The sequence below is a fragment of the Aulostomus chinensis genome, chromosome 24 (genome assembly GCF_037954235.1).
Source record: "Aulostomus chinensis isolate RoL2024-O1b breed Wild chromosome 24, RoL_Achi_v1.0, whole genome shotgun sequence".
Classification (NCBI taxonomy): Eukaryota; Metazoa; Chordata; class Actinopteri; order Syngnathiformes; family Aulostomidae; genus Aulostomus; species Aulostomus chinensis.
Genome location: NC_141343.1, coordinates 2,741,017 through 2,766,371, shown reverse-complemented (window position 1 = coordinate 2,766,371; position 25,355 = coordinate 2,741,017). Strand labels below are relative to the sequence as shown.

Sequence of the window (25,355 nt, the reverse complement as noted above, 5' to 3'; positions counted from 1 at the left end):
AAGCAGAGTTTTTCATTAGAACCATTATGCTATTAACAAAGGTCTGAGTCCAGTTCTCCTTGGATTTCCTGTCTCCTTCTGTATGACAACGATACGTTACACAAATCTTTTGACGACAAGATCGATGGTAGGATTTTAGCTTCACCCAGATCCAGCTGCCTGCCCTGTTTTTCTCAGTTTGACCTTATTTCCATGAAAGAGCCCATAAATATCGTTACCCACACACACCAATCATCCTGCCCTGCTGGTATAATTGCCACACAACTGATCACCCTCCTCTCTCTAATCAATCATTCTCTCTCCCCTCCAAAATCCCTCTCTCAATTCCGGCTAATTAGCCCCATTTCCAAACTTTGTTTCATTTCTAAAATCCTCAAAAAAGTTGCAGCCCGCCAGCCTCTCGAGCTGTTTGGGGAAATGTTTTGATACATTTCATTCAGATACATGTCACAGAAAATGCACCTCTTAAAGGATGCGATGACATCATCCTATGTTGGTGTCACCGGCTTTATCAGCTGCCTTTGACAGTCCTTTTCACCTTCCTGGCGTCTCTGGTGCTGCACTGAAATGGCCGTCTGCATGATTGCCACATTTGCATTGTTTATGCATTAAAGAACATTCACACTATTAAGATTCTTAAGTTCATCAATCAATGTGAGTGATTTTAAGCAGCACTCACATTGTTGAGATCCTAAAGTTTATTCTCCTTCCATGATTGTCGACCCGACTTTCTAATCTGTCACACTTTTGACGATATAAACAATTCAAATATCAAACCTAGCACTTTTAAAATTTCTACCGTTTCTAACAAATAGTTCGATTTTTACCTTACAATGGAAAAAAAATGGAGAAGAATCTTCGTCTCGTTAGTTTGGCACGAGCGCGTGGCATCACCTTACCTCACGGCCACGACGATTTAAACCAAAAAAAGAAGTTCTCAGTCCCACAATTTGAAACCTTTATAGACGAATATATGTATGTATGTTTATATAGATGTGTGTGTGTGTGTGTGTGTGTGTGTGTGTGTATTAACTCAGAAAAGAAGTGTTCTCTGTCAGCTCATGTTGTCCTCTTTGTTTTTAGATTAAAGAGCCAGTTGCCTGTTAAGCTGAACTCCCTTTTGCCTTTTCTGCTTTTTAAAGTCTCCATTCTGCTTTCTACATCTTGCAGGTCAATTAAACAGAGGGCCAATTTGCATTCATATTGCATTTTCTGCAGGAAATGCATATTCCAGTCATCACATTTCATCCTCCTCTCTTTTTTGGGCAGAGTCCCTCAAGGGTCGATCCTTGGACCCTTTCTCTTTCCTTTCTATGTTACCTCTGGATGACCTCTTACATTGCAAAGCTGAATATACTTAACTTTACTACTCTGCTAAATGAAACAACCCCCATTACCTTACCATGCCCAAAGTAGGATGTTTTCTATGACAAAATTGAAGCCTTAATGATCAGCCCGGACACTTTTTTTTGCCCAGCTTGCTAACAACATCAAGACTGCCTCAGGAAACCTCATATAGGTCATTCAATGTTCGATTTTTTTTTTTTTTTTTAAATGAATCATCCTATCAGCCAAAAACGGGGAGCTTCACACACAGACATAATGGTGGATGGTCTCACATCACTCCACTCTTCACTGGCTCCCTGTAGAATATAGGATTGACTTCAAAATCTTCAAAGGCTTACTTACATGCCCTGTTTCCTGTGAATATAGCAGAAATACTGAGCCGCTAATATCTGTCAACTATTTATGTCTTCCCTGCTCATGTTTTTGAACCAGAGGTGGTCATACTTTTGGTTGTTGCTCCTAAACTTTGGAACTGCCTCTCCTATTCCATCAGATCTGCTTTGTCTCTGGTTTGAACTCATTTCTATAGGTTTGCCTCTTTTTATTTTCTTTTTTTTTTTTAAAGACAGTGTCCTTCCCTTTGCCTCTAGTTCTGCATTTAAGATGACTTAAAGGAGCTTTATATTTTATTATGTGTACAATATTCATGAAATATCTGAATTTATTTTACTTACTGTAGCACCACAAAGACAGTGTTTTAGGTGTCGTAGTGAGGTCGCGTTCATTGAGTGGAGGGTGTCTGTCAGACCATGGGTTTGCAGGCTTTGATTATGAGAAGTATCAACCTTTCAAAAAATGTTTTTATCACTGAGAAAGTTGTCCAGGGGTATCGTGATAATCCCAGGTGCAGAGGCTCACTCACATGTCAGATTCAACCCTAAAACTTGAGGTTTTAACCTCTCAGAATATCTAATTACCGTCCCACAGGCATGAAATTGCCCCTCCAAACAATGAACATGAGGTGCTTTTAAAAAATGAAACATGCACATTCATGAAATATAGAAAAGTAATCCCGCAGTAACACTAGCCCCCCTCCCATCACCCTCAGGATATTAAACAACAGGAATGAAGCTAACCTCTGTGTGCTTTTCGGCCTCATCTTCTGATTGTCTGTTAGCGCTCGTGTACACATACAGTACATGGTGTTCTATACGTGCTCTAATGAAATAAATCTTGTTTTCCAAATTTTTAAATCCGCTGAAGTAAATAAGAACAGCAGAGCTGGTCATGTGGGGTCCGTCTCCCTCTATCTCTCTCTCCCTCTCTCTCTCTCTCTCCCTCTCTCCCTCTCTCTCTCTGGCTGCACTCGACCTGTTCGCAGACTTCCAGCACCACCAAGTGTAGAAGCAGATGATTACAGCTGGCAAAATATAGACACAGAGACACGCTGATGAACACCGACAGGAACACTTAGTCCTTGCTTCTTATTTTTCTCCTTTTCATTTAATCACTTTCATGAATGCACACAGGCACCCGTGTCCACTTGCTTCATTTCTAACCAACCACTCTCAATAGATTTAAAGCAGGGCCGTGCTGCTGGTACAGCAGATAAAAATTGTTATTTCGAAAAAGAAGATGAATTTAGGTCTTCAGGGATTGTTGTCACTTGATCCAGCTGCCATGGGTAAGAATAATGTGTGAATCCATTTGAATAATTCACTCATAAAACACATCATAATGCGCACCGTTTTTTTTTTTTTTTTTTTTGGAAGCAACCATTAGCTTGGAACATTTAGCTTTACTAAATCATTTTTTGTATTTGCATATTCACCATCTTTGCTTTTGGAGGATGTTGACAACCATGCGCCTCCTGCTGTAGCCCACACACAGAGTTGCAGGAGAGATTCCTGGCCCTGCAACACATCCAGAGTTCATCCAGTACCGCTGAGATCTCAGTCACATGTTTGACTGTCTACAAAACTCAACTTTTGCTTTGAATTTCAAGCTCTGCTTTGCATTAGAACATAAGTTGGATGTGCCCACGTAAAATGCTTGACCAGTACAGTGAGTACAACAATTCTGTTCATCTTTCTCAGCCCAGTAAGCCGTGACATCACCTTTCAAGCTGAACTGCACAATCCTGACATTATATCAAACCGTGGTAATTGTACAGTATAATTTATGTGGGCATCCGTATCAAACAAAAACTTTTCCTTAAGTCTGAGGAGTAGAATTTGTAGGCAGGACATGTCTGCAGCCCCACAATAATTATAAGAAAATTTTGACACACAATTTGCCTTCAACAAATATTTCACCTTCCTGCATTGTTTTAGATTAAATTTTTGATTAAATGTGCAGCCCAACTCTCAAGATAAAGACGTTACTGATCACGCTTATAACTCAGTTAGAAATGGAATGTTCTGCATTTCGACCCAGACTGATTTCAGCTCATAACTGCTGTTATTAACCTTAAAACGCTGGTGTGACAAACTTGCGCTGCACGGACGGGGGGACGGGGGGGTCATCTGCCCTCCGCAAGCTCTCAGATCTCAGATCGCCTCATCCTCATGTTTCACCACCTGTTGGTCCGGTTGTATTCGTCTTTCAAATGAAAATTCACTCACACAACAACAGTACAACAGTACATTTCCACTTAAGAGGTTGTGAATGTATGTAATTGTGAATGTATGTATTATTGATTAGATATTACCACTGGGCATTGGGATAGACCAATGAGAAATTGGTTAAGTGTGGAGAAGGGGTGGGTTTTAATACATTTGTACTTCTTCACACACAGAGTCATCATGTGTTCGACAATTGACAGTTTCGCTTACTTTTTTCTTCTTTGCTGTATCTTCTTCTATGCATATTTAAACTAAATATTTCACTTAAACTCAATCAAAGATCAAAAAGCACAAGACGGCTACGTTGGTGGACTCTTCTCGTTCATGTCAGCGCGGTGAACACGACCTCATTCGGAGGCAGCAGCTGCTTTCTGTCTTCAGATACTTTAGTTCAACCTGCCTGCTTCTAGTTTTCAGATACTGGAGTTCAACCTGCCTGCTTTTCAGGCCGCGTTTGAGTGTAGACTCGTGTTGATTTTCATACCAAAAACACAACTGGAATCCTGTAAATAGTGGAGGACGTCCAGACTAGAACGGGTGGTTGGCCCCTCAGCAGTAGTAACACTGGTGTAATTGATAGCATTAATGATTAATGCACTATCCCTGTAGGTGGGTGGGCCGGGGTGTTGTGCATGCATTATTACATGCGGTGAAGAGGCTCTCTTGACATGAATGTGCGCGGGGCAGAAGAAGGAGCGCTCTTAGTGATGCGCCCCAGCTCGGATGAACCTAAATTACACAGCAGAACATGCACACGCTCCTCCTGGTATCAGCCTCCAAACCAAGTTCTGTCAAGGCTCCAGGCTCTAGTTTTCTGACACATTCTGTTACTTGCTACTTCCTTTTTCTCTCACCTCCTAAAGTGGGCAGATGTAGACTAGAATGAAGAAGCGTTGCGTGGATCAATAAAATTGAAACAGCTGTTATTTGGCTTTGGAGAAGCAGTTGTCTTGAATAAAATCAACTCTTCTGGGTCAGAATTGGAAGTGCGTGGAAAGGATCCTTTTAAAAAAGATGAAATTATGATATCCTGGACCATCCTGGATTTTTTGGGGGGGGGGGGGGTATTGATCTTTTTGATTCTTCCTTTCATGAATCTCCTCTGCTGCCTCTGGCAAGTCAGCCAGCTGTAGGCCGGTGTCTGTACTCACTCACTGGTCTGTTATCAAAGATGTAATTACCCATCACTCTGCTTGACTGCACAGACACACACTTATTGTTCTGCTCTGTCCAACACACACATGGTGATGGGGCTCTGGCAACATTCCAGCTCTAATTCTGTCCAAACATCTCATTGCGGCTTCATTATCACTGGCCCTCTCTTTATAGAGGAGAGAGAACACAGGGTGCTGTCAGCCTGGGTGGAGGTGCTAGAAAAGATTAGAGCATGAGTCAGTTGAAAATGTGTGTCCGTGTGTGTGTGTGTGTGTGTGTGTGTGTGTGTGTGTGTGTGTGTGCGGGTGTGCGTGTCTCTCTTTCCTTGAGTGAACTAAACCTTGACAAAACACCATCACTGTCTGGACACTCTGACTCCTGAGGACATTTTGGCCAGTCCACACAAGTGTAAAGGGCGGTTTGAAGGTCAGGACTTGGTTTTTAGTGCTAGGATTAAAATTAGGTTAGGTTTAGGCATTTACTTTTGGTGGTAAGGTCTGGGTAAGGAGTATGTATCATTTCATATTATGATAGAATCATAGCGTGACCCTCTCATGACGCTTGACAAAACCCAGACCTGTATGAGAGGTTTAGAGTTGAGTACGTCAGACTGATGTCAGTGCCACTACGACTAACAGTAGATTTTTCTTGTTGGTGGTGTTTTTAAAAGCAATTTCAGTTATGACTAAATAAGTCCAAGCTTTTCAAACTCCAGGTAAAAAATGAAAATGTGGCAGTGCCCCAGTGGGATGGAGTCTGGGTCAGATGAAGGTGAGCAAGGGGACGGGATTGGGGAGGAGCTGTTGGTGGGTAAGATGGCGACTTTTTACATATTTGAGATGGTGTCGGAGGAAAAAGGTTTGAGCCTTAACCATCAGGCTAAAAACTCTCTATCAATGAGCGCTGGAGCTATGGCTGCTGACAGAAAGAGGATATAAACTCTTCAGATGCGTTTGTGCTCTACCACATGTTCCCTCGGATTTAAGCTGCTGCCATGACCAGTTTTTCTTCCTAAACCTTGCACTTTAGACCACTTTGGGCCCCCTGTTGCTTGTGAGGCTTCTGAATGTTGCCAGATTGGTATCACATGATCGTAGGTCCCCCTCACACCCAGGTGGGCTCAGATTGATCGTTTCAGTTGCCTTCCTTAACAACGACACCGTCCGAGCTTATCGAACATTCACTTGAACAAAGCCAGCATCTGTGGATTAATCAGCGTGCAACAATCCAAGTGAACCTCCAAGCCCTGCTCCACTTTTCTATAAACGAGCTCATTGTAACCCAGCCTGAGGTTCAGTCCTGCTGCATGTACTGTATCTGTATTTATTTCCTTTTATAGGAATATCGGACAGCTATTAGAGCTGCTGCCTCCAGCTGAGCTCCTCCGTCTGACTGATCACTTTTCTCCTCTTGTTTCACTAAGTGTTGCCATATATCTGTGGTCTCATCTGGTCCAAGCAGCAGCAGCAGCTCCTAATAGACTGTGTGTCCTGCTTGTTTAACCCTCCATCCCTCTCCTCTCCTCTGCTCCCCCTCTCCTCTCCTCTCCTCTCCTCTGCTCCCCTCTCCTCTCCTCTCCTCTCCTCTCCTCTGCTCCCCCTCTGCCCTCCGCCCCTCCTTGGCATGGCAGCCTGTCATTAGTTCTGAGCTCACAGACTCATGGCTTTAATTTTGGCCTGCTTGCTTCTCTGTCTCCAACCATTTTATATCTAATTCCTTGTTCCTTGTTCCTGTAAGTGTGTGTGTGTGTGTGTGTGTGTGTGTGTATGTGTGTGTGTGTGTGTGTGTGTGTGTGTGTGTGTGTGTGTGTGTGTGTTTGTATCTTCAGTGGCTGTACTGTACAGCAAGCATGATGGCTGCTTTCATTACTCCACTTCAAGCATGTTATATAAATACTCCCTCAATAATATATTCATGACTCTTAGGGCCCTCAGCCAAGCGTGTGCATCCATCTCACTCTGTGCTGGAGAACCTGCACACCTCTCGTTCCCCCAGTTTGTCACTGTCATGTGTGTTACTGGTTATTTCACTTTTTTTTAATGCCACAGAGGAATATTTCCATGGACTGGGTGACATACACAAATACTTGCACACCTACAGGCACACGTATAATAAATTATTGTGCAGTAAATTATTACTTAGTAAACATTTTTATGCTAATTTGTACACCAAAGGAAAAGAGGACAGAAGGAGAGATGAACCTATTTACTCAAATACATTTTAATGACGCTTTGCAGACTAGATGTTGAATATCTGTCAGCGTTGGGAGATAGAAAGGCTCAGACTTTCCCACTCGCTGAAACTTCTGAGAGAGAGAGAGGGAGCGAGAGAGAGAGAGAGAGAGAGAGAGAGAGAGAGAGAGAGAGAGAGATGGATCCTGGAGAAAGTGAGCCACAGGAAAGAATGGTGCGGTAATGAGAGAGTGGAACCAGAGGAACTCAGTCTACCTCAGGGTTTCAGAGCCTGTTTATCAGACCCAGGTCTCTCTCTCTCTCTCTCTCTCTCTCTCTCTCTCTCTCTCTCCCTCCCTCCCTCTCTCTCTCTCTCTCTCTCTCTCTCACAGTCCTTGGTATTGCAAAATATCTAAGGAAATGATGCTGAAAAAAATGTTCATATGTTTTTTGATTTGTTTATGTATTGTTTTTGTTCACAGCGTTAACAAATTTGTAAACTGTGTCCTCAGAATCCATCCAGCCAATCAGAACTGCACCAAAACACAGGAACATATAATTCTCTTCACTGTATCTTAGTATGTAAAAATACTCTGCTCAGCAACAACGGATGTCTCTCTCTTTTTTTTTTTTTTTCAAAACGTCAAAAGCAGTTTTATTCATTTCTCCATAGGGCATGCTGGTCCTTGTTCAGATGCACTTTAATCATCCTACCACTGGAGGGCGACACTGGACAGGATTAAGCCGTGACCGGATGTCGGGGGTTTACTTTGCAACAGCTTTTTAGGTTGCGAGATATTGCAAAAACGGATTATGTAGCTTGTATAATCAGGTCAGTAGACAGATCCAGAGTTGTGTGAGTGATGAGGGATTTTAATTATATGCTTCGAACAAAATAAGGACACTAAGTCCTAGTAAAGTTGATTTATTGATAATTGACCATAATTATCCTGCACATTGAGACTGTATTTATTTTTTCCTTTAATGGTAATTTGTCATTTATTGTATAGTTGATAAAGTTGACGAGCATCTTAAAGGGTTAAATATGTAAACTGACTTACTTTAGGCTTTACTTTACCAAGTGAATTTATTTAAAAACTGAGGAAGTTTAAATCAGTTGGTTTATTACAGCTAAATGGATGAATGATTGTTTTTTAATGAACCATAAATATATCAGTTATAGTCTTGCTTTGCCTCTCATTATTTACATCTGACTTCAAATGAAAAGAAGGAATAGTTTAATATTCATTTAAATGCGTGTGTAAAAAAACATTAAACTCAAATCTATCACAGCATCACTTATTCGGTTTATGTTTTACCATCCTGTTGCTGCTTACGAGAATATTTTTGTTCCTGTTCTTTCCCTCTTTACCAATTTCCTAGGCTTTTAAAAATAATTTCTCACAAATTTCTATTTTTTCAATGTTTCATATGAAATGCTTGTAGAAACACTTCAGTGTTAAATTTACAACCAGATCTGAATGTTGAAACAATGACTTTCAGTTCTGCCTATGATTTTATGAACATAGAATCAATATTATATCATACATATCGAATACAGGACCACTTCAGAAATCTCAATGTTTATATTAAGAATAGAAAACAGCTGTAATGTGTGGCAGGAGAAGGAAATGCTACAGGTTTAGTAAATATAAATAAATATAAAGAAACAGGTGTAATTTCAAACAGCTCCCAAAATCGAATTCTCTGTAAAAAAAAAATAAATTAATTAAATTAAAAATATATACTACTACTACGACTACTACTACTCCTACTACTATTACTACTACTACTACTACTACTAATAATAATAATAATGATATGAATATGAATATCAAAACAAATTAATTATTTAAAATAAAAAAAAATTCCCTACATCAAAATCTCACCACTCCTGCACTATGAACTCGGCCACGTGCTCGAACGTCACGTTTACCCGTTACCCAAGCAACCAAACGTTTCTATGGTAACCTGCACACAACTATAGGGTTGACCCGAGGGACGTGAAACACTGACTTTTTTTGCTTTTCCTTTTTTCTTTTAACCAGTTCAAAGTTAACGTAGCGGACTCCCACAAGAGCGTGAGCGAGTTCTTGTTTCCCCGTGGCTCCTCGGCTCATGTGGACTCGTTAGACGCTCGGTAAGTGGTTTGGCAACCGTTTTCCAGTGGATTTACGCAAATATGTCGACAAAGTTTAAGCTAGATTAGCCCATGAGCCGCGGCTACTGTGACGCTACGGCCGATGGCGTCTGTTAATCTTAACTCGGTCAGTTGATCAAATTTGTGGCGAATAAAAATAATTGGCTGTAAAATAAAAAAAACAAACAACAACTGACAAACAAGTGAAGCCACCTAGATAAATGCTTCTTTATTATAAGTTACTTCTTGTGGGGGAATTTATTTAAAAGTCTATGAAGAAAGTACCTTTGTACTTATTTTAATACTTGTTGAAACTTATGGTCTCATTAGTATTCTTCATAAGTATATAATTATGTTCATTGTATTGTGTAGTGGGGGGCGTTAAGAGTGTGAGGTGGGGCTCCAGACTATTTCAGGAGGCCCAATGAATGAAGGTGTGAGATTATTATTACCACAGGGCATCGTTTCTAACAGTGTAAATGCATGTGGGTTTTTAATGATAAGGTGAAGAGATACAGCAGTTTGGGGAACTTCTACTGTTTTTTTTTTATTCTAAATGATTCAGGACAATCTCTGAAAGTCCTTAATTTAGGATAAATTAGATGACAAAGCAACCGCTTTAGGGTTAGCTTTGGTTAATTTATGACTGACAAATTGTTACCAAGACAACCTGACTGTTCTATAGTCAGGTCCTCTTTAGCAACCCCCCCCCCCCCGCCCCCCATCACATCTAAAGGTGGATCATCAAGATGGAAACAGTCAAATTATCAATGACAAGGCTTCAAAAAGAGACAGTCAGCAAACCAGGGATGTCATAGTGGCTTCGTCCATCTTTTACATTGTCATGTGTGATGAAAACACATAATATCAGACCTCAGCATAATACATCGCCATATCTGAATCTTTGATTTGAAATCCTTCATATGTCTCACCTGTCACTTCTCATCACCCTGTTGATGCGTCCATAATCACAGAGAACAGGGACAACGTTAAAGGAATGGAGGAGGAGAACTCAACGGTCCTTCATCAGGTAAAACTGGGCTATTAGTTGTGTAGTGAGAAAATGTGGGCACCCCCGTGTGGAATTAACTGACTCAATATTACAACTGCTTTGTTTCTGTCTTTTCCATGTGGATCTCTGTTTTTCATCTGACTTCACCTGGAAGATATTTATCCGTTGTGTGGCTATTTCTGGTTTTACTGAAGAGTCGTGGTCCAAGGACAATGAGAGGGCAGTGGATAACTATATCCAGGACACCTCTCTCACAGTTATGGTGGTCTATGTGGATAGTTACATGGGGCTGCGAGTAGAGTACTCAATGCCTTTACAGGTACATTTACATCTCCACTTTCGATACTATATTGAATTTAACAAGCACGTGATTTTGTTTCCTAATTGGTATGCAGATACTTCCGTGACCGTGTCCAAAGGAGTATTCAGAATTGCTTTGTTCATGCTCTTTTTGCAGCTGCGTCCAACCTGCCTATTAAGCTTTGAATATAAAAATTAGAGAGGGCAGCATGTAAGATCTACAGTTTATAACCTCCTCCAGCGAGATTATGTTTCCTCCCTGTCCATCTTTTCGGCTGGCAGGAAATTAAATTTTGGGGCAGATGACTCATGGGACAAGAACATACATTATTCATTAATTTTGCAAGAAAAGGCTTTTAATGAATGGAAGGTTCAAAGGCTAGTGTGGTTGACATTACATCCAGATTGGGAGAGGGCGTAAAAGAGAAACTTTACCCAAAACATTTACCTTTTAAATACTCACAAACAGATGTTTTTAGCTCATGAAGACATTTTTTTTCCCTTTCTGCTTCACCTCTTTGTAACTCTAGAATGCAGAATGAGCCAGCAATGAATATTTAGCTTGAAGCATTTACAGACTCTAAAGTGCATTGTGAAGGAATTTAGACACGTGTGATATATGCTTGTTTGCAGTAAAGCAGGACTGGAAGTGTTATACCAATAAGTAAAAAAAAAAACCTCTAAAAAACACTTAAGCTTTGGTGTGTAATCATGTCATCCTCAAGCTGAATGTACGTGGCTGACAATTTCTATGTTCTGGAGGCACTCAGGAATAGTATATTTGGGAAACAATACGGATAACAAAGATTAAAAAGTATGGAGAACACGAGCGACATCATTTTGATCCTTTAATCCGAGGTGTCAACTTTTTCCTCTGTGACACCGACAGAAGTAAACTCCATAGACTCAAATGTCAACTCAGACCAGGATTTTCTGGAGAGAAACTGTGGAAACTCGTTCTGTTTCCCACATTTTGACACCACAAATAACTTGTATCACACCGGGGTCTCCCATTATGCAAATGAGGCGAGTCACTCATCTGACCTCTTGTGTCACTCAGTTTAAACAAACAATTGTGACATCATTCATGGCAAGCTGCCCAATATTCTTAAACATTCTTCAACAATTTGTCTTAAAATATTAAACATGCAATAACTTTTGTCTCTGGATGGTTTTATTATTTCCTGTGCAATTGATTTCCTCTCAGGAGTGTTCATCTTCTAGTTGAAGAATGTGTCATCATCTACCATTTATTCTGTGTTGCCCCTCTGTTTCTCTTTAATGCTTCACTTAAATATTTTCATGCGCAGGTGGTGGAGCAGCTGGTCTACTTTATTCGTGAGCCAGGAGCCATAATCACAGTAGAGACATTTGACACAGCGGTGCATTTTGGCACCGTGCGGGGCGACCCGACCCAAAGCTTGCTTCGTTACATGACCTGTTTGCATGCACCCTTCGTTAATCTCAGCACCGACTGGGAAAAGAGCATTAAGGACAACTACACCAACAATATGCACTGCTTTCTGGCCAGCCTCACAGGTGGGTACTTCACTTCAAGTATGTGCTTGTGTTATCTGTCGCTAATTGTCTCAACCAACAGATTTTTATGTGCTTTAATATTGAGTGAGGTGCACCTTTGATATGCAGCCAATGAAAATCAAACAAATCTCGCTCTTTCTTTATGATGATTAGAGGGATTTGGAAAAGCCAAAGGCCAAATATTAATTTTGAATTTTATAATCGTAGCCTGTTGACTTCAGAAGGTGTCAGCAATTGCTTCATCAATAATAAAAACACGAGCTTACATTTTCCTCTCATGTAGCCTGTTATAAAACTCTCTGCCCATTCAGTGTACTTATTTTGATTTCCTTTTGTGAAATGTATTTTGTTTTGTTTTGTTTTTTTGCTTTGAGAGACACTCTATGTCAGGCTGTTGTGGTTGGAATCATAAAGAATACAAGACACACAGTTTTACGTGCAGGCAAATGACAACAGGACCAACTCCAGTTCTCTCTATTGTTCTCCAGCTATGGTGGTACCATCAGGATTTGAAATGCCAATACACATGTGTTTTGATGGGGGGGCAGAAGAACAGGGAGAACATGCCAACACTGAACATGTGTCTTTTTTATATGTCTGTCAGATGAAGTGGATAAGAAAGAGGGCAAAACAGTGCTGTACATCCCAATGGAGGGTATGCAGCTCAGTCCTGAGGAAGCCAGCCAAGACAAAGGCCTCGTACAGAGGATGGAGAGTAAGTCTAAAGTACTGCTAAGCTCCTCAGGTGCAAAGTAGACAGACTTACACTCTCTGCCGTCCCTCTTCCATGTGTGCACAGCAGTTAGGTGTTTACCAAGAACAACTGGACCGATTGTTATTTTAAAAGTATATTCACACAGTGAATCTTGCATCCATATTCAAGCCAATTGATGGTGACAGAGGATCATATGATTAATGTAGCAGCATGTTTGGAAACAACAAAATACCCAGGCGTAATGATCTTCCTACGCATGTGCAGTTGGTGACCTTGTTCACAAATAATATCACAACGAATTTGCCTCGCATGCAACATTAGTGACAGCTGTCTTTGAACAGCTTCTGATAATGATGATGAAATAAACGCCACAAGGACCTCTGCACATTCACAGATACAGAAAATAAAACTCCAGCTTCGGAGGATCTGTCCAAAAGACTCTGAACTTAAGATCAAAATTCCAGCATCTGCCTTCTGTCTCAGTCTCTTAAGAGACTTGGTCAAGTGAAGCACTTACATAGATATTTACATTCATGTCTGTGTTCTCATCTTGGTCCACCATCTTTCAGTTTCTCTTTATAATTACCTTTTTCTTCAATTCATGTTCTTTTCCTTTAGCCTTGTTTTTTCCCATCCTTTGAATCTTTGATGGTCATCCTCTTACTTTGTTCCTCTCTGATTATTCTCCTTTGTATTTGTAGCTGTCATGATCCATTGGACAGACCAGATCAAGAAGCTGTTGAATGCCCAAGATTTTATGACAGTGAGGGACAACTGTGGTCCACTGCAAGAGATCGTGTTCTGGAAAAGTCGCTCCACTAAACTGTTGGACATCAGTCATCAGCTACAGAAGCCAGGGGTTAGACACATTCTGACCACCCTGCAGCTCTCCAAGTCTCTATACCTTCAACGCTTCTCCAAACTGGCCAAGGAGATCCAGGTACACAGAGTCTGTAAGGCTCACGTGTAAAACAAACTATAAATTCACAGGCGATGTTGAGTCAGCTACGAGCTTCCTAGTCAGACTCTTAGAAAATAGTTGAAAGTCTTTAGTTTTGAGAAGATGACCACTCAGAGTTCGAATGTATTTATTTTGATTTTCATTTTATCTCAAAAATAACTGCAAATATTGCATCAAGGTTGTGTGCCTCTGTGATTCGTGCCCGTCATGGTGACCTTGACCCCTGAGCAGTAAAATTTGTTTAGGTCATCTTTGAGACCCAGTGAACATTTAAACCAAATTTTGAAGAAATATCTGCCTGATGTCTCCTGTCAACAGCTTTTGCCAGCACAGAGGCAGAAATGATGCATCAGTGAAGCCTAGTGTGTAGTTATCTTCACTTAACATGAATCAACCATAACTGGTACCTATTTTTTAGTGTTTATTCAATAGAAAACTCAAGTGTGCACATGATTCAGCTATTATATCTAAAAATATATTTGTGTGTGTGTGTGTGTCTGTGTCTGTGTCTTTGCGTGCATGTGTCCAGGATTCCTCTTTGGAGGCCCAATCAAACCTGTCCTACCTGTCAAAATTGGTAGGGCCCTGTGAAGAGCTTGTGCAGCTCAAGATCAACCAAGTTGCTCCTAAGCTTGGACACATCATCAGTCTCATTCGCATCATCTGGGTCAACTCCCTCCACTACAACACCAGTGAGAGAATCATTGGTCTCTTCCGCAAGGTACCTGTGCTTCACAATGTCAGAATAACCTAATTTCTTTGATTTTTTTTGTTGTAAATCTAAATATTATCTTTTATTTGTTTTTAATCTCACTTTTCTATCTATTTTCTAACATCAATGTAACAAGAAGGAAATAATGACCTTCGTGGATAATAATCATTTGAGTGTTATGAATGTGAATATAATGATATTGCATTGTTGCTAACTTGCTGTCCAAACATATGAATTATTTGCGGTGATTTGTTTTCTGCTGTATTGCAGATGAGTAATCAGATCATTCACCTGAGCATACAAAGCATCTCCCTGGATCGGCTTTTCGAGGGCCACATAATATCCAGCAAGCAAAACCTCACCGACTGTATCCAGTGCTGCCTTGCTTGGAAGGATAGTTACCTGCATGCCTCTCAGATCCACCACAAGTAGGAGAAATCTCAGGGAGTTCATTTATTGTACTTCTGGTACATATGAAAGTCTGCAAAATTCCTAAAGTAATATTACCCATAAGGTAGATTTTGCCCTTGAAGGAGTCACAAAGAGATGTCTTGTTTTGAGCTCAATGTGCTGGATAGTTGAGCAGCTTTGATTTGTTTGCCTTGACTCACCGTTAGCTTCAAGCTAAGTACACGTGACTGGCTGTTTTTGCATTCTGGAATCACAAAGAAATCATGCAAGAAGGGGGAAAAAAATTCTCCATGAAGTCAAGACACACCTATTTGTGAGTTAAACATCACAATGGTAAAAATAAAATGAAATCAATCTTCAAGAGAAAAAAAAATGCACACAGCGGGTTACATATGAAATTGGATTGCTGACAGAGTATAAAATTGAGCAGAGATTCAAAGAATACTTTTTGGAAGAAGTATCACTTAAAAGGCTCCTTCTGTGTGCTTTGTTTAACCCTCAGCATGGTAAGCAAACCAAAATGTTCAGAATTTTAAACACTAAATCCCATGAAATACAAATCCAGCTTCTGACTACTTACAATGCTGGACTGGTGAACTCCTCAACTTCTTGTTTACCAGACTTATTAGTCTCCTCTTCTTCTTTCTCTCTGCCTGTTTCTTCTTATGTCAGACATTCTCCAAAAGGCTGGGTCCTGGACCAAAGCAGCATCTTTATCCTGGTTGATTCCTACATCCAGAGATTCAAAGACTTGCTTGAGGTGAATTTTTTTTCTCACTAATGCCTTGTACAGACTTGTAAATGCATACAAATCTGCAGATTCATGCTGTTAAAATCCATGTCTTGCCACCCCACCATCTTGGCACCACGAAACAGCAAGTATGATTTATTTCTAAAGCAAAGGTTCCTTTGATTTGATTTGCCTGTATTGAGGTGTGTGACTGCCAGCACCAGTTTGCCCGCTGGGAGGATGGTCAGCAGAGAGCCCTGCCGTGCTTTAGTGGCTGTCAGGGACCAGAGTTCACATGCTCCCTCTTGAAGATAGAGGACACTTTCCGCCATGGTCTACAGAAGCTACGTTCTGTTGGCAAAGGCATCCTTGATGTGGAGAACACCACATGGTGCAATGAATTCAACCGGTGAGTCTGTCGCTCTTTTTCCACATTCACCTGACAAAATGTGTTCTGTTTGATATTAATCAGTGAAATACTGTTGAATCATCTTCACACGCCCGAATCATTTGTACGCATTCAAATAAGAATCTACAATCATCGTTGCACCCTTGGGTGTGTTCATTTGAATATGAGGTGTGTTTGGGCATTTGTTGCTGTGTGTATATCTTGGGGCAGCACAAAAACATTCTTCCCATGGACCTACTAAAACCAGCTCTAAAGTCACAGTGTACTTTCTGCTATTCAAAAGGTGCAATGTTCAAACATAAGCTGCACTGACACATGTATGGGGGAAGGACAGCAACACAAGCATGCAAAAGATCACAACTGAAACGTTATTTTGTGAAAGATTAGGTTTGTAAACATCACTGCTTCACATCAGGGAGCTTTGCTGGATTCCTGCCTCTCCCGTTGGCAGTCCCCATGCTTTCAGGTCTGCAGCAACCCCCCACAGCACATCCGATTAATGAGTCGCCACATGAAGGGAGACGTTGTGTGCATTTCTGACAGGAAGGGGAGCTTTACAGGTCTCAGGTTTATTTATTATCTTTTACATTGAAGTTTTGTTGTTTTGCTTTAGAGTTTAATATTGCGCTTCTGAAATATTTTTCAATGTACTCTCAAGGAACTAGATCTTAACTCGACAGAAGGTGTCAGATGACACCTAAACAGGTACAAATGTGAAATCACACTGTGATTGGTTACATCCATGTTACATAAAAAAAAACCCACTAAACACACCCGCCTTTCCCCAAACTTTGCAGTCAGAATATTTGACACTTGCAGCATGCGCCTTAGACATTGCACTGTCATTTAAAAACAGCTGTGTGTGTTGTTAAGATGTTTATGTATATGCTTATCCACAGGTTTCTTGCATTGGTTAAGGATCTGGAAATGATGATGCAAAACCTGATCAATTCTTTGTTTAAGACTGTGAACACAGTGGAGGAAGGAGTTCGGCTGTTGGACATTTTTAGGCCCATGTCTACCCGAGAGGTGTTTGTCACATTGCACACACAGATTCTCTCCTCTCTTCAGCTTGATTTTACACCACATGCATTCAATGGCAGAATGAGTATAATTTTTTCAGTTTGTTAGCACAAGGATTGGCTTCTCCTTCCGAAATAAAATCTAAATTTCCAACAAGCATCGTGTGATTGGGGTTTTACCTTACTATCTACCTGTATTACCATGAAGAAAAGATGTTAAAAAAAAAGTGCTGAAAAAAATCAGTGAAAATCTCAGAGGAGAAGGAAAATAAGCCAGGGGTCCACTTCCTCTACCACTGTCCACAGTCCTCCCACAGTCTTATTTGTTCGGGGCTATGCACACACAGGGTAAATACAGGAAGTATTAATTTAGATGGGAGTATTTGGATTTATATGCAAACCATTTGTTTGTTCTTTTCAGAAAAACCCCACCCAATCTGCCTTTTAACACATTTATCATCTACTCCAATATATGATGTTAAATTGGTAGAGAAATGCCCCTCCGAAGATAACAGAGCGAAAGGATAATTTTCTTGATGTAGTTTTTCCTTTCTCTGTTGATTTTTGAGCCCTTGAGCCTACAGTTTTCCAATTTAGTTGCAATTTTAATTTACTTTTGTCTTGTCCTCTTACACTAAGACAGTTAATCTACTCATTTCCATTTACTATTTGCCATCATAGGCTATCAAGCGTAAAATGGAGGAGAAGGCTGAGGAAGTTTACAGCACCTTAAACAAGGAGATTAAAATGGTCAACAGAGAGCTGAGCCACAGGACAGGTCTCAGGTGTGATCACATGCCTCATTTTGCGGGGCAGGCCCACTGGGTGAGAGCCCTCAGACAACGTCTAGAGATCCCTGTAGAGGTGAGTCTGTCAGAGTGAATTCACTCCTGGATGGAAGGAGGGAAGACAGTGTTTGCCTCCCTACAATCCGCTTATTTGGGACATAACAAGTTAGGGGCGGCACGGTGGTGCAGTGGTCAGCACTGTTGCCTCACAGCAAGAAGGTTCCAGGCTCCGGCACGGGATCTTTCTGTGTGAGTCTGCATGTTCTCCCTGTGCCTGCATGGGTTCTCTCTGGTACTCCAGCTTCCTTCCACTGTCCAAAGACATGCAAGTGGGGTTGAGGCTGATTGATACTTTAAATTAATGTGAGTGTGAATGGTTGTCCGTCTATATATGTTGGCCCTGCGATGGACTGGCGACCTGTCCAGGGTGAACCCCGGGCACAAGAGGTAGAAATTGGATGGATGGATGGAAATTATTGGCGCAAACTATATCAAGACATTGATTAACAATTATAATTGTCCCTTTTCAGAGGAAAGAAAAACAGTTTTTAACAGAAACCTACATTTTCAAATTACAACATCACAAAACACCAGACTGCATGGCTACCAACAGTTTGTTGCTCATGGCCTTTTTTTTACAAGTTTGGACAACTCTTGAAACGGACAAATGGAACTTGGTGATTTAAGCGCCTGAATTGGAACAAAGCAAACGAGCTACATGTTAGATTACACACATTCTGTCCAGCCTTTATATGCACTTGCTAATGGAAGACATGTGAGACACATTTTTGTGTGAGGCACTTCTTTTCAACTTCTTTTATATGAGCTGTCTCCACTATCAACAATCTCACCCTCTTTTGTCCCCTTTTCTGCCACCTCAGGTGCTCAAGTCAGCCCACTTCATGCCTGATTCAAACAGCCGCAAGCAGGTGTTTCTTGCCTATGAGAAAACAGTTCAGGTTTTGAATGAAATAGTGAGGAAGAACTTCAGTGAGTGGAGCCAGAACCTGGATGGGCAGTACATCAAGAAGCTGGAGCAGCCTCTCCTGCTGCGCTGCCAGGACAAAACAGCCAGGCTGGACATCAACTTTGACAAGTGGGTCCATAAAACTCATCTATAAATGCATTTTTGTTGTGTTTTTAAAAAATATGATACTGTTCAAACACTAAGACATTGTCTTATTCTTTATGTGGTATTTCTATCTTCAGTAACCTGTTGAACATGTTCTCTGAGATCCACTACTGGGATCGACTAAATTTTGAGACGCCCCAGTCTGACATTTACCAGGACCGTGAAGAACTCAGAACCCTGAGGGAGAGAGCAGTGCTACTGGTCAGGGGCTATAACAGGTCTGAAATATATGCACACACAGAAACAACACGATGGGCCTTGTGTTGTCATCTTGTCAAAAAAACCCAGAAAAACCTGAAGTCTGCTTGATAGATAGATAAATAGATCGAGAGATAGATAGGTGGAGGACACACTTGAAAAAAAAAGGGAAAAAAAACACAGACATGCTGTGTTTTGAAGAACAAGGTTTTTGTAACACCTGAGAAAGCCCTTTAACCAAAACACTGTGCATTCTCATCCTAAATTTCATGTAGTTTTTGCATGAGGGTGTTGTTATGCTTGTAGGTATCGTGATGATAATAAATATGTATTGTGAACAATTTAGGCTCTAATTATTGCATCTAACTCTTAACTTCAATAATGTCACCTTGCTTATGAATTCTCTGGTATATTTTACGTATTCTCACTTTAAAGTAGGGCCGGGCGATATCAGGAGAAATGCGATGTGCGATTACACTGTTCAATATTGCAATGACGATATGACCTGCGATAAATGTATATATTTTTTATGAAATATCAAAGGGTACATATTAGCTACAGTACATTAAAGCAAATCTTGCTGTTTTAATATTTACAGCTAACATAGACCACAAACATTTCAGTATTTATATCCAACATATGCTTTTATTTTTAACATACTGCATATTGCAATTGCACAAGGCTCAAACCTGACTGTTGGCAAATTCAAACAATTTCCAAGACTCTTAACTAAAAGATATGTGGGAGAAAATATCAATAAAATAAATTGAACATGGCAACTGGCAAATTAAACTTTTGTCCCATTGTAAAGATCAAGACCTGCCAATGCCATCATCTTGCTAAAACAGGTGGCAATTACAGTACTATGATGGAGAAAACTGAAGTGAGTAATGTAGAACCACTAAATCAAGAGAAAGGAAGATTTATTCATTCCAGAAATCCTTTAACACATCTTTTATTTCAAGTTCTTACACAGGAACACCAACATGTTCACTTTGCTAGATTTTAAGCAGGAGCGCTGACATGTAACCACATCCCCTGACGTGCTAAAGAGCCTCTCGGAGGGCGAACTCGTGGCTGCAGAGTCACGTTCGCTAAACTCACTGAAATGGACGGTTACTGCAATCCTTTGACGTCATGCGGACTCTGTGTTGTCGGCTGTTTTGCGCCTTGGCTGTCTTTTAATTGTTTGTGCAGCTCTTTGTGGTGGTGGTGTTGATGAAGATTGGTCGTGTTTCCCCTCGTAGTTGCCACGACCGCCCCGCATGTTTTACACCGTACCTGGGCTTGCACGACATTGTCTCATTTGAACCCAAAATAGCTCCAAATGAGTGAGGAGCTATTTTTTTTCGCCACCAGGTCCACCTCATTTTCCTCGTGTTCCTCTGTTTTCTCTGCATCCTTGTCTTCAGCTGTCATCCACGTAACGTGCCTGCCCTCGGCTCCACTAACTAGCTAGTGTCGGCTATCACCACACGCACCGTATGTAGCTGACACCACACCACCAATTAATGTCATGGGCTGAACACGAGGCTAATTTAACAACGTCGCATGTGATTGGTTGAATTTCGCAGTATGTGAAAATGATCTTCTCATCATGGACACATTGACTCTTGCGATGTGTTAATTGCACTTTTTGATATCGCGATGACGATTCAAATTTGATTAATCGCCCAGCCCTACTTTAAAGTACCAAATAGGACACAGTGGATGAGTCAACAACAAAGAGCTTTGGAGAATGGCAGGTTTGGGTGTACGTTGATGGTACGACAGATCATCAAGGCTCTCAAGGCTTTTGTTTGTTTGACAGATAAATGAACAAGTGATTAAGAACAAATTTGTGTGTACAGATTTCTTACATAAGTGTTTTTTGCGTAAAGCCCAAGTAGTTCGAACGTATTGTTTTTTTCTTTTGGAATAAGGTGATACTACCATTCTATTACAGTTTGTCCTTTGTGGGACCCAAATGCTGATTGAAGGTAGCAAATTAGGGCTTTTTGGGTTATCAATATCTGGAAAAGGGGGAAGAGGGAGCTCTTATTTGCTGTTGTTGACTTTTATTGTTATTTTGAGTAGAATAGGCTAGTTTTTCTCCAGTTGTTTGTGGTGCAGCAACACTGTAACTAAAGGTCATGGCTCACAAATACTGGCTTGAAGCCCTGCGTGTTTTACATGTTTTACTCGAATTTTTTTGTTTTTCCTAACTGATTGTTGTTAACAAAATGCATTTAACATAGTTATATGATCTGTGTGTGTGTCTGTGTGTCAGAATCATGGAAATCCTGTCACTTGAGGAGTTGCGTATGTTTCGGCAGCGAATTCGTTTCCTTGATAAGAAGATTCAACTTGGGTTGACCAAGCACTTGTGGTTGTTTAAAGGAGCTTCGAACAACTTCATCCATGACTGTCTCCTGCATATTGACAAGGTTTGAACACAGAATAATCATAGTGGGCATGCGCACAGTTAAACACATTGTAATATATTCTGTTTTAGTCCCATTCTGTGTTGTATGAAGGTAAATGTTGGCTGGATAGTTTTAATTTTATGTTTGAAGTGTAATTACTGACCTGAAATGTTGTTTTTCCTTTATAACACTTCAGGTCCAGCTGATTGTTGACGAATATAAAAGCTCCAATCTTGCAATCTCCAATCTCTGTCGTCAGATAAGTGAAACACTTTTGGTTAAACTGGATGGAAAGATCTTGTACAGGTAAGGGAAGATATATTGCTGTTTACCTCAAATCACATATCCTCATTGGGATGCTGTAGAATATAGCAAATATGAAATTAATTTAAATTTGAGGAATAATTTAGCAACTGCATGCTAATTCTTTCCTTGAAAATAAAATTCTTTATATATATACAGTACATATATATATATATATATACAGTATGTATATATATATGTAAATATATATACTATATATATACTGTATATATATGTATATATATACTGTATATATATACAGTATATATATATACTGTGTATATATATGTATATATATACTATATATATATACTGTATATATAGTATATATGTATATATATATATATATATATATATATATATATATATATATATATATATATATATATATATATATATATATATATATATATATGAAAACACTGCTTTATGAGGAAGTCACATCTAAATTGCACATTGTTTTTTGGGGGTATTCTTCCCAGGAACCTCGAGTTTGAGGATGATCAGAGGGCTCACCTGCAGAGTCAGCTCCAAATACTGCACTCAGCACATCAGAGCATTGTTGATATCATGAGGCGCATTCATAACACTTTCTCAAATGATGGACCTGAGGTCTGCTTTGAATCTCTCTTCATTCATTCAATATTATATTGACGGTATCCCAACAAAAGTGTTAAGATGTGTGTGTGGGGGGGGACTGTTTTTCCAGCAAGTCACTGAATTTACAAGAACCTGTAAATGTGAATGGATGAGCTGATTGTTGATGGTTATACTTAAAAGACAGCAAAAAATTAAAACAGCACATAAATATAAAAAGAAATCACATAAAACAAGTATTACAACACAGATCACAGCATATGCAACTTATAAAACAAATCAGTCAAAATGAACGGATGAGAGGTTTAAAATCACAGAAGTAAATTTATCAGAAACAATATTTTTGAAAAATAAAATTATATTTTTCCTACAAAGCATTGATATTAAATCATTTTTTTGTTAACAAGATTAGCAGGATGAAACTTGAAAGTTAATTTATTATTGATTGAAATGGCAAGATATTCTATTCTTTCACTTTGATAATTGATTCATGAACAGTGGAAAGTTTTTGCCATTGTTATGTATTGCCATGAAAAAAACCTAAACTTAGATTTATATGCACTTAATAGTTTAAAAGAACTGTGTCATGTGTCTTCACCTAATTTTCCCAAAGGTCCAGGAGCATTGGGTGACCTACACAGAGAAGGTGGACCACATGGTGCAGGAAGCTCTTAGGAGCAATATCAAGTGGTCTTTGCAAAAGCTCTCTCGGGCAATCAACGGCGACAGTAAGACACCACTCAGTCCCTTGTTCAGAGTCCTGGTAACACTGCATCAAGCTGACCCTGAGACTACACCAAAGGTAGCAGAAACCAACCAGTTCAGTTCCTTGGAATTATATTCACTTGTTCACAGATGGATATTTGAAGGGGTAAAGATGCATCCTCGTTTTTACAGGTTGAGTTTTCCCCATTGCTGGGAAAGCTTGCTCAGATTGTCAACATACTGCCTCAACTCATCAACACCATCTCAGACTTTAAGCGACTGCCTGAGCTTCTTTCCTGCAAATGCTCACAGGAGAATCCGATTTACATCAGCATAGGTTTGAAGGCGTTCCTTAACTCTATTTAGTAAACTACAGACAGTGACTTCTGTGTAGTTCAATATAACAATGAACTGCATGTGTCTGTGCCTCTATTTCATAACCCTGCAAATCCTTCAGAGCAAGACGAGGAGATCAGGAAGATTCAGGCTACAGTTGCTTCAGGGATGGCAAACAATGCTAACCACCTGCAGGCTTATCGGAAGACTTGGGACAAATATCGGGATATCTGGGAGAGCAACAAGGACTCCTTTATACAACGCTACCGAAGACTCAACCCGCCAGTCAAAGCTTTTGATACAGATATATACAGGTACCGGGCAAAACGACAGAATTCTTCTGTAGACTGTTATAATTAAACATAAATCCACAAATAAATCAAACATACAAAACAAAATCACACTAAAAACTACAAGAAACAAACATTTTAGATACAAGATACGCACTAAACGAAGGCCCAGTTACCTAATTAAATGATAAGCTAATGATACAGCTACTTACATTTTTTGGTTCCAAATAAGGATTCACCAGCCTTTCACATAGATAACACATTCTTCCAAATGTGTTTTAACATCACTTGCACTGCACCATTTTTCACCATTTCAGTATATCTTGAGCAACATGAATTGAAGCTATGACTTACAACAGTCGCTGCATAACCATCTTCTTCCCATTCACAAAGACCTATTTTATATTCTAGTTGTTTTAAACTTATATTTCTTTGCATCCAAAACTTTTATTTAAAAGGTTATTTATCAGATTAATTAACCACTTTCTTCTCATTTTCCCATTTTGCCTCCAATTTATGGTTCAGTTACTTCGAAAATGACAAACGTGTTCAACAGGAGGAGACGGTACTGAACATCCAATTTGTGATGCTGGACTGCTCACCACTCAAGTCGTCTTTGGTGCAGCACTGCAGTCAGTGGCGAGCCAAGTTCACACAGCTCCTCAGCCACATGGCTAGCAACAACCTCAAAGAACTGCACAGCTCCTTAGAAGACAATGCAAAGAGGTGGAGTCAGTCACTTTATGATACACTGTGGAGACCGTCAGACTAAAAAAACAGATCTTGATGAATATCAGCCACCAACATCTGATTAATATGGGTTTTCTCAAAGTATTTTATTTAGAATTGAGGATTTTCAGGTGTTTGTTCACTGTAAGATAGAGTAGTATAATGTTTGTGATCGTCTCTGGATTGTTGTGTTATAATATTTTGATCTTGACATTTTGGATCAAGCATCTGATTGATTTTATATATGCTATCTACAGACAATATAGCAGGTGTTGGATATGATGGAAAGTATCTGTATTTTTCTTTAATGTGAGAAGGAAAACCTTTTTTTTTTCTTTTTTCTTTTTTGCAAAAACAGGCTTTATTTATTTCATAGTTGTCGTAACAGATTGTTCTTGCCTGGTTTTAGAGCAGTGGCTTCTCCAGTCCTTAACTTGACTATCCATGAATTATTGCAAATTTTAGTGCTTAATTGCAGCTTATGAAAACAGTTCATACCACAAGTGTTTGTTGCAGATTTAGTGGGTTTATAGGGCAGTTTCTGTCAAGGGTTTGTCAAATGAGCAGTATGTACACAATTTCTCTTACATGAAATAGACTATAAATCTCAATTCTGATCAAATAAATTGATTTATCAGAAATGAAAGTGAAGAGAAGAGGACGTTTTGATCCTGTAAACATTGG

At 39.8% G+C, this 25,355-nt stretch overlaps 1 protein-coding gene across 4 annotated transcripts in view; it reads left to right on the top strand.

Moving 5' to 3' along the window:
- The first annotated feature begins 9,219 nt into the window (after positions 1-9,219).
- The window catches only part of dnah2 (dynein, axonemal, heavy chain 2), a 67,782-nt gene continuing 51,646 nt past the window's right edge, over positions 9,220-25,355 (top strand). For 3 of the 4 annotated variants that reach the window (XM_086196584.1, XM_086196585.1, XM_086196587.1), the window contains exons 1-21: positions 9,220-9,377; positions 10,352-10,407; positions 10,544-10,708; positions 12,000-12,228; positions 12,833-12,943; positions 13,645-13,883; positions 14,434-14,625; positions 14,887-15,044; positions 15,700-15,787; positions 15,961-16,166; positions 17,066-17,195; positions 17,870-18,052; positions 18,858-19,072; positions 19,186-19,326; positions 21,576-21,732; positions 21,908-22,017; positions 22,497-22,626; positions 23,225-23,413; positions 23,509-23,653; positions 23,774-23,966; positions 24,468-24,668. In XM_086196584.1, the coding sequence (XP_086052710.1) occupies positions 10,375-10,407; positions 10,544-10,708; positions 12,000-12,228; positions 12,833-12,943; positions 13,645-13,883; positions 14,434-14,625; positions 14,887-15,044; positions 15,700-15,787; positions 15,961-16,166; positions 17,066-17,195; positions 17,870-18,052; positions 18,858-19,072; positions 19,186-19,326; positions 21,576-21,732; positions 21,908-22,017; positions 22,497-22,626; positions 23,225-23,413; positions 23,509-23,653; positions 23,774-23,966; positions 24,468-24,668 (3,215 nt within the window). In that variant the 5' untranslated portion in view covers positions 9,220-9,377; positions 10,352-10,374. Of the gene's footprint in view, positions 9,378-10,351; positions 10,408-10,543; positions 10,709-11,999; positions 12,229-12,832; positions 12,944-13,644; positions 13,884-14,267; positions 14,308-14,433; positions 14,626-14,886; positions 15,045-15,699; positions 15,788-15,960; positions 16,167-17,065; positions 17,196-17,869; positions 18,053-18,857; positions 19,073-19,185; positions 19,327-21,575; positions 21,733-21,907; positions 22,018-22,496; positions 22,627-23,224; positions 23,414-23,508; positions 23,654-23,773; positions 23,967-24,467; positions 24,669-25,355 lie in introns of those variants that run through there. The other variant, XM_086196586.1, reaches the window with a different exon arrangement.